This window comes from Eutrigla gurnardus, assembly GCF_963514095.1.
Source record: "Eutrigla gurnardus genome assembly, chromosome: 16".
Taxonomy (NCBI): Eukaryota; Metazoa; Chordata; class Actinopteri; order Perciformes; family Triglidae; genus Eutrigla; species Eutrigla gurnardus.
In genome coordinates, this window is record NC_139927.1 from 13,434,354 (window position 1) to 13,444,518 (window position 10,165).

General features: G+C 40.9%; 1 protein-coding gene across 2 annotated transcripts in view; it reads right to left on the minus strand.

Moving 5' to 3' along the window:
• Positions 1-10,165, minus strand: part of scara3 (scavenger receptor class A, member 3) — a 102,789-nt gene that overhangs the window by 14,614 nt on the left and 78,010 nt on the right. Inside the window, exon 1 of one of the 2 annotated variants that reach the window (XM_084030545.1) lies at positions 5,149-5,635. The exons of the other annotated variant lie outside the window; for it this stretch is intronic. Coding sequence (XP_083886671.1) covers positions 5,149-5,155 — 7 coding nt within the window. The 5' untranslated portion in view covers positions 5,156-5,635. Of the gene's footprint in view, positions 1-5,148; positions 5,636-10,165 lie in introns of those variants that run through there. 2 annotated transcript variants of the gene reach the window in all.

The window sequence follows — 10,165 nt, forward strand, 5'->3', positions numbered from 1 at the left end:
TATTTTTAAAGGATGTAGTACTGAACAGTGGATATTCGATAAAGGTCAACAAGGTGACAATGGCCATATTTACAAATTCTGCCAAACAAACTAATTAGATAAAAAATAAGTGCTATTTTTTTTACTACTACTAATACTACTGCTAGCCACATAAATACTTTAACACTATTAAATGTTGTAGTTGGTGCTCATCACACCCACATATCGTTCTCCTCTCCAGATCAGATAAAAGTTTGGTACAACTCCCAGCTATTTTAACAAATCACTCAGGTGGTTCTGCATGACTGAGACTCAGTTCTCTCAGACTCTGATGTCCTTCCACCCGATCTCTTGCCAAAATGATCTGAACAGCTAGCCTTATATGGTGATTTCATCAGGCGTTGATTATGTTAATAGTCAAATCTCAGGAATGTACTGCTTCTCATGAACAGGTGGCATTCATCAGACATGTTTGACAAGTTGACAAGAGAATGTGAGCAAACCTCGCAGAAAAAAAAGTAGCAGGACTATGTAAAATGATCACAGGATCACAAAATCCTCACAGAAATGGCTTTCAGAGCCGTCTCAACTATTCAGATGGTTTGTTATGGTTCCAGTAAGTACTGTACTGCATATTGCTGGCTCAGATGGTGTACAGTGCACCAGCCACCACACCTATGAAAATATCAAGGCAAGCAGCAAGTTAAAACAGCACACACAGGATGTGGGGCAGACATGTTACAGTGTTTCTATATATTTCGGATTGTTCCTTATCAGTTCCTTAAAGTATAAGTGAATGTTGCCAAGTGAAAATAGGACTAGAAAATTAACTTTATGAAGGACACAAAAAAATAACTATCAGGATGTTGTTCTTCACCCATATGGAGACACTCAGCCAGCCCTCCTCCCTCCATCTTCTTTCACCATCGGACCTTTGGTGTTTGTGAATGCAGCGCCAGGCCTGAGTCAGCTAACCCTCAGCACCACTTCATGTCTGTGGTTCCTCTGTGGCGGTTCCTCTTATGGGTTTTTTAGACTTTCCAAACCCCTTCCCCACCCTGTCCCTCCCTTCATTTCCACCCTGGACGTTACTAACGCCAGGGGATTGTTATCCTTGGTGGGTCATGCCCTGAATGTCCTGTAACTTCATCACATCACTGAATAAGGCAATTTAGCATGCAAATAGACATGCTCTCTCCACCTAAAGATACACATATTAAACATGGCATGCTGTTCCATGTTCCTGTCTTTATTTAATTCATTGAAGCTATTTTGGCCAGAAAATTCCGCTCAAGAACCTCAGCAAATCGCAGCTTTAAGTGAAACCAGGAGTCTCGAGATGGGCTCTGCTCCAGATCAGAGTGGAGGTCTTGACCACAACTCATAAAGCCAGATTAGTCCCTCTCCAAACCTCAGTAGACATCCAAGCCATTTAGGTGTCCTCTGACTGGAATGCGTGGTCTCTTGCAAAACTATAAACGCCTGGTATGTGTTGCTGCAGACTGCAAAGTTATAGTTATAGACGAGCCATTACAAGACAATTTTCTTTTATTGTGGTTCGGCAGTCAAACGGGAGATTTTCAGTGTCACGATCCCATAAATGCATCATGTGTTTTCAGGACTAAAACCAATTTGGACAGCCAGGGACACAGAGACAAGCCTGGTTAAGTTAACAGGGCTTTGAGGCCCAAGGGTGTGTTCAGTATTATAGCGTTATAGGAGGCCTCTCAGTATTCTTTTTACTTGCCCTCAAAATTTCAGACACTCAACCTCTTATTGGAACTCTCCAAAAACAGAATTAAGATTATCATTTTCAAAAACTGTCCAAAAAGAAATTATAATACATGATTGGGCCCGAACACTTGATTATTCAGTTTTGCATTGTGCAGGTATCGGATATTTGTTTTAATTTGTTTTTTAACCCCACAGGACTACATGCATAAAAGAAGCCAAACCATTTGAAAAATGCTTCCTTCCGAAAGACAAGTTTTGCAGTGCGTCTGGTTTTGTCTTTCTTGGTTCATGTCATGGAGATGAGCCATCAGGTAACACATCAGTAAGATAACATTACATTTGTTTCCTAGCTAACGAAACAATAGAGAGAAATGTAGTTCAATGAAAGTACGACTTTCTTGACTTGAAATTGTAAAACATGTGTAATTCATGGTACAAACCATTTGGAATCAATCGATCCTATGTAGTAAAGTTCTATACCTCAGTGTAGTTCAGAGTCTCTGGTCCGACGGCCAATTGTGTGGTTGGCCAGACCACCAGTGATCCCTTTTTTGTTATTTTGGTCCAGGTTAAGTTCTTTTTGTGAGGGAAAAAGAAATCATTGTTGCATGCCATTTGAACCTGGTTTGTCTTATGTTATTTTAATGGCCTTTGTGGCATTTTGACTTGCTGGACAAGGAGTTTCTACTTAAGAGTACAAAAGTAAAAGCAACAGTACTGCCAATACATCTGAATAAAAGTTAAGAAAACTTGTCAAATGTAACGAACCTAGTTTATAACACCACTACATTATTTATTAGGTATCCAGTTGCTGCACATTCGACTATTTATATGTATGCTGTTAGAGTCGGTGGAAAAGTCCTGCAGAAACATTTCAGATAATGAATCCAAGTGAGCAAAAATAAATGAAAAAGAGCTCACTGCACACAGAAAGAACAAGTCAATATGACATTCTGCTTGTTCTCCTTTCAATCCAAATGCTTTGACTGTACATTTATTACGCTGCCACAGCAAAAGTGGGATTGAAAACAAGAAAATCTTTTTCTGTGCCTCCCTTCTCTTTTCCCCTTCACTCACTCTTTCCTTCTCTTATGCCAGCCATACACCTGCCTCACCTCGCCTGACTCCCATCCCCCCCACCTCCACTCCAGCCCTGTTAGGAATGTATGAGGCAGCATGTTTAGTTCAGGTCGGCTAGGGCTGGAAACCACATTAACAGACCTCCTGTACTGTTTGGCTGAAAAGAGTTCAGTATGTATTTTTGGTGGTTAAAGCGGAACTTTTTGTTTTACCCCACGCTGGCAATGAGTTTGAAATAGCATTATTTGAACAACACTGTGTTGACGTGCTAATGGCCTATGCCTGCAGGGGAGATTGTCTCACCTCCCAAGCTGCTCTTTCTCCATTGCTCGCTTTCTTTTTTTAGACTATTATCTTTCCTCTGAACACATCTGAGTCTTATTTTCATCTGACCCTTTTCTTGGATGCTATAGCTTCTATCTTCCTTCCATTCTTCCTGTCAAGGCATTGGGTAATATGGGTAGTAACTTGATAGTAAATCAGAGCGAGAATTAGCAGCTACTTCATGAAGTGAGTGAGCAAGGTTGGCAGACGGCCAGATACCTGACATCAAAATTACGGTACACTAAGAAATAGCTGTGGGATGCTAAATCAGCGTTGTATGGTAAATGGACCTGCATTTATATAGCGCTTTTGCTAGCTAACTAGCTACTCAAGGTGCTTCACATACTACATTCAGTCACTTTTACCCTTTCACACACACATTCATACACTGATGGCAGAGGAGCCGCCTGCACATCAGGATCTAACACATTCATACACATTCACGCGCCGATGGCGCAACATCGGGGGCAATTGGGGGTTCAGTATCTTGCCCAAGGATACTTCGGCATGCAGACTGGAGGAGCCGGCGAACCGCCAATCTTCTGATTGAAGGGCGACTCGCTCTACCTCTGAGCCACAGCCTGTATGAACTCATTTGGCATGGCGCGGATGTAACAGGCATTCATTTATATATAAAAGTCCTACACACTAGCTTTAATTTGCTGTGGGTGTTACTTGCTTTACGAGTTAAGTGAAGCGCTGGGCACGTGTTAAAATACAACATTCTACTTATGATACCACTATGTGGCTATATGTTTTTTTTTCTTCCAACACATTTCTTTGTAAAAAGAAAACCAAAAACCAGCAAATCACCTGGGAAGCAGTGAGCAGCGACAGCCAAAACACATGGTTTGCTAAGCCCTGCCCCTTAGTTACGGTTGCCTGCTTTCCATTCTTGTACAACACAAATGCAGTCTCTGATAATACCAATAGATTTACTATACAAAATAAACACATTTATTTTTTAAATGATAGGTCCTTGATTTCTGACAGAGGAAGCCAAAACCAGGTTCTCGTTCAATCTTCGATTTTGTTGGTTGTAATGACAACTGTTGCAAGCCAACTTTCTCGGATGTAGCTAGCTACTTTAACTAGTCTTCAGCTGACTTTTTAATGTTTCAAGCTGACATGTTTAAAAAGAAAAACCCTATAAAAGGGATCTTAAATACATGAACTTGATGGCCAGATACATAACATTGTGCTAAAAGGCTAAAGCTACGTCCCGGGAAAAAAAGTCAGCATCTTCACCAGTTGATGATCCATGTAGATGACATGTAAGCACACACCAAATAAACAAGCATTGTTCTTTAATGAGTTCACACTAAGTATTATAAGGAGAAATCATGTTCAAACAATAAGTAGAAATAAATCACTAATCACTGTTGGTAATGAATGTATCAACACTTCTTAACAACTTTTCAAACTGCTACCCCACATGTGGGATTCATCCCTGCTCCCTCCCATTCCCCTTTACTGTATCCTCCCATCCCTATTTCACTTCTCAAAATATACGTCTGGGAACCATGTACGAACCCTGGCCTCCTTCAAAGCTGGCAGCAGCTCCCCTTTCATGCCATGTTGTGAAAAAGCTCAAATTCAAATGTTTTGTTTTCCCCCATTTTCTTTAAAGGGGGATTATTGAGTCAATCTGTGGCATATTGGCAGGGCTAGAGAATATTTAATGTTTTATGAAACAGGCTGTGGTGTGCACGCATACACATAGAGATTTAAAGCTGACTGATCAAAGTCACATCCAAGAACAACAAACCGGCACCTCCTCGGGAACCACTCTGCCAAGATTCACAGCAGATGAGAAGCATATGTGGCTGCTGGTGCCCTGTGCAGGTGCCTGTCTGAATGCCATAATGACAGATACTTCCCTGTCTACATTATATTGAGTATTTTCCCCCCTCAAAAATGCACCCAGGTATTGGTAAGAATTTATTTTTTTTGCATGATCAAGAAAGTAAGAGATGGAATTTGTAGTTGGTCAGAATAAACACAATATAATAACAGAAGAAATTACTCTACCTTTCATGATTCCTCTCTCAAGAATCCTTTACAAACAACTTGTGGTCTAGTTTGCTGATGCTCAGCTTGACGGTGGTGATAATACAGTCACAAAGCAAGTGTCCAGGAACAACAAAGTTAGTCAGCGATGTAGTTTTGAGGTACCAGCAAACTCATTGGCAAAACATTTTCCAGTTTTCCAAAGAAAGATGAAAACCTCCAAAGTCCCAAAACGTCTTACATCCACATGTTTCAAAATTGGTGTACAAAAAGCAAACACTTCAGGACCCGGCCACAATGTTATTCCATATTGGCAAAAAAAAAAATCCACCTTTGTTACCTAAAAAGTTGTCCGGTTCCTAGATTATTTCAAATATTCTTGCAAAGTCTGTCAGTGACTGAAGGAAACTGGTGAAAGCTCCTCTTAAATGTTTAACATGTGTGTTAGCCTGCAGCTTTCTGGCAACATCCTCCTCCCATCCAGAGCCTGAGGAAACTAAACCTCCTCAGACAGAAACCATGTGCATTAAAGAGGGAGGGATGAAATGGAGTGAGGGAAAAGGAAAAGAAAGAACATTGGTAAGAGAGAGAGAGAGAGATAGATGGGAGGGGAACAAAGAAACTGGAAAATTAGGGAGGGACTGAAAAAATAGCCAGGGTGAAAAAAAGGGAGAGAGAGAGAGAGAGAGCAAGAGAGAGAGAGAGCGAGGGAGGGTCCATGTGTTTTGTTGAAAGTCAGTTTTGTGGCCGAGGCTAATTGCTAACAAATGTTTGAACATTGTGGTGTGAACACCTTGAATGTCTGTGTCCTTGGCCTGTGAGACAGGAAAATAGTTTCTGTGAACACACACCTAGACACACACACACACACACACACACACACACACACACACACACACACACACACACACACACACACACACACACACACACACACACACACACACACACACACACACACGCACATGTCAAAGCTATAATCCCTAACTGGCACCAGCTTGCAGTCTTCTCAGCTTGATCCCGCTAACCTCGACTACCAGTGTGTAAGATTAAACAGCAGGTGTAATATTCGTCCAGCTGACAAGGCAGCTCCAGTGGTTGTCTGGCATTGTGGGGTTTCATATATATATATATATATATATATATATATATGTTAGAATATTCCTACTCATTCACAAAAAGTGAACACAACTCAGCCACTGTGTATTTTCAGAGATTTAAGCGGTGGTAGAAGAAGATAATTTACTTAAGTGAAACCAGGTGACCATCATCTGGTCTTAAAAATATCTATATTTTTAGTAACATTACTACTCATTTGGGTCAATCTTTGAATAACAATCAAATTACAGTGATTATAAAATAGCATTTTTGCTTGAAGTGCCCATCCTTAGCAGCAAAGCCAGATCCGAAGGAGCTGAAGGAGTTTCGTCTGATTTTGTGCAGAATGAGACCCAATGGCACAGATGACAAGCATTAAAAATAACTATATAGAGATCTTCTCTCACAGTAACTTCAAAGTGCCAAAAGTGGCACATTTCAGAAAAATATGTATTATCATTATGATCAATGGATTCATGTATCACTTTAATGTTGCAGTAGGTGAAGGTGGAGCACATTTTAAACAATCAAACCAAAGAAACTATTTCCAGCTCAAAAGGAGATTCCTTGCAATGATTGCAGAAGATACTCTTATCACGACATGTCAGTGCTGCCAAATTGTTCTGCATTACAACACAACCATAATCTGAGTGAATAATGCCCTTTTGATGATTACTTCTACATCCTTGAATGACTTTACAAGTCATTTTTGCTTTGGATGCTACATGAGGATCCCATAAGGTAATTTAATGACCAACATCAGTCAGCTGGACTTTGATCCACAAAGCCACTGGCCTTTGATCAGAATGTGAAGTTTCTTAATCAGCTCAGTTCATGCACATTCCAACAGACTCGTACTCACGCATCCACACAGAAAAACGATTTCCCGTAAATTGATACCAGAATCGTCCAAATCTTTGAAGTTCATCTGTGGCTTGTCAGCCACGGGTCGTTCGGTACCACCAATGGGACCAATTAAGCTTGTGATAATTATGTTTTGTGTTAGAAGCCAGTAGAGCGGCTCAGTCAGAGCTCTCTGCGTGTGTGTGTTGAAATGTAGAAATCCATGCCGCTGGCTGAGGATTGGCTCCAGAGTTAAATGGTTTCAATTCACTGGTTAGCCAATTTAACATGAGAACAGTTTGGCACATGATGCACACACACACACAAACAGGCAGTGGAGCAAAACACAAGACTGCAAAGGGTCACGTAACCAATAATTAGTTTAGTCACATTGGATCTGCGGTTGGTAAACTGTCAACACAGAGCAACACAAGCTGAACGAACCTCGAGGCCAGACGTTTTAGCTCCACATGTGCACTTCTGGCTTGTGGGATGTTTAAAATCTAACTAACGTGAGTTACTGATAACTACGGAAAACAAAGGAAGTAGTAGTTTTCTCAGTGGGATTCCTAGTACCAGAGCTGTGCTGTAAAGATTTAAGACTTGGACTCAAGTGTACAGTGGGGTCTGAGTGCATTTTGTAGCCCCAGAGGGAGCTGTGGGAAGTTTTATAAATTAAACCTGCAGTGGGGAACTTTTGTCTCCCCCCTTTGGCAGTGAGAGTAATTAAATTGCCTGCAGGTGAGCTTGCTGCATCTCCCCCGACCCCAGGAGCACATAGTCTGTGGCAGAGGGAAAGAAAAGGCCATAATCTGTGTGTCTTTGTCGACGATCACTTTCCTTTTCTGACAATAATCTGTCCTCTGAATACCAAATTTCTTTTTCATCTGTAGCATCCACTCCCAAAATTTTTCTTGGTAGCTTTTAAGGATTTTCCGCCATAGCTTCCACCATACTCCTAGCTGTTGCTCTGTCGCTATGGTATCTCCCCTTTCCTGCCCCCTTTAGCTGTGGCTGGTTGACGTACTGTAAAACACATTACTTCTGGTCCGCCAGTGTGGGAAAGTCTTCACAGACACCAGACACCCAACCTCCAGTATACTGCAAAATACAGTAAGCTTTCCCTGGCGATAGGCTTAATCAACATTGTGTGAACACGTTTGGGCTTGAATGTCTTTAATATGTAAATGTCCCGCAATCCCACTTTAAATGTCCGTTGAGTCTGAAAACAGTTAGAAAGAAGTCAGCTTACCGGACCTCTGTAGCCCACTCCTCATCTCTGCTTGAGGCTAGCGGCTCATGGCTATATGACAAGCATAACACACCCAAATGTCCGAACAAACTGTCACCGTTGAGTTGCATTGTGGGTAATGTAGGCACAGGGTTTTGGAATATCTGTCAAATATTCTTTAACATCTGTTGTCAAAAATGTACAGACAAACCTGAGAAATGCGCCAAGCAAGCACACAGGCAGTCTCGTCAACTGCTAATTAAATTTAAATGTGTGTGAACTTTTCTAGTTATAAAACTGAAAAAAAGTTCTACATAAAACCTACTTAAGTTATTTTGGTTTTGCCTGTACGGTATGGGATGAGGAGCATCTTTCAAGAATGTTCACTCTGTGAGTGTGTGAGTGAGTTCGGTGTGGTTTTAAATCATTGTAAAGCTCCATCTCCCCCACTGATGTCTGACAGAACGTTGCTATTGTGCAACAACATCCATCTTGGCTTAAGTCTCCAGAAATAGAGACAGCGAGGGAGAATAAACAAAAACACAATGACACACACAATGACAACATCTGGCTTGTGTCTGTCCTCCCCACATGATGGCCGATTTAAATACTGTCATTTCCATGCCATGCTTAGAATGCACAGAAACTTTGTTTAAAACATTAGATCCACTAAAGCTGCTGTTATGACAGCAGCCGAGCCGCTGTTAAATGAGAGATGCTGTGTCACTGCTGGCTGGGATTTCACACATGGGGCCATATTGGAATATAAATGACATTTTTCCATGGTGTCTCACTCACACTGATAGGTCCAGTTTTCTCTCTGTCCTCATTATCTTGACACAGATGTTCTGCTCACTATTGATCCAGTAAGATGTACACAGACTCAAATTGACTCTGTATGGCTGTTATTAACACTGAAAGGTTGTTATAAGCGTAAAAAAATATATCTGTAAATTATTTATTTATTTTATTATATTTGGATTAATTTTTCCAAGATTACTTTAAGTACCGGGAATTAAAGAAAAATATCCAACACATGGTAAATGATTGAAATACTGTATGTAAACAGTGACGGGATCTCTGGGGAGGACAATAACTGTATGAGAATGGAGCTCCTGCCACCTAGTGTCACATTTGGCTTTTGCACTGAGGTACAAGACAGCCAACTCAAACAACACACTAACAGACTCAGAAGATAACAATACAAAACAGATTTTTTGTTTTCACATACTGATGTTAATTCATGTGTTGATGATCATCCTTCGATTTTAGTGGATAAAGTGCACACATCTGCAAAACTGCAGAGATATGACACAGAACTAAGGAATCTGTCTATCGGTGTATTATTGTGTGTGTGTGTGTGTGTGTGTGTGTGTGTGTGTGTGTGTGTGTGTGTGTGTGTGGGTGTGTTTGTGTGTGTGCGCGTGTGTGTGTGTGTGTGTGGGTGGGTGTGTGCACGTGAAAGAGAGAGATTTACTGGAACATCTAGCCCATTAGATGACACACTCCTCACTTGTTGTTTATAAGGATTAAAGGATCACTGGTCTGTTTAAAGATACTTTAGTATTAATAATACTTGGTGCTTGATTCAGTTCTCTCCAATCCCAAACCCCTGGCATCTGTTTGTGTGTGCATGTCCATGTTGTTAACCTTTTTGAGCTCCTCCTGCTGTTTTAGATCACCAAAAGCCTCCACATCCTTACGGAAAGTTGTTGGCTGATTTCCCGTTTGAAAGTAAGGCCTTGTTAACACAGACACGACTCTGGCTTTATTGTATCTTTGCTTTTTTTAAAACGCTATTCAAAATAGATTATGACACCTTCAATATTTTTTCAGTATCTCACACACCCATCTGTTCAAACTCTT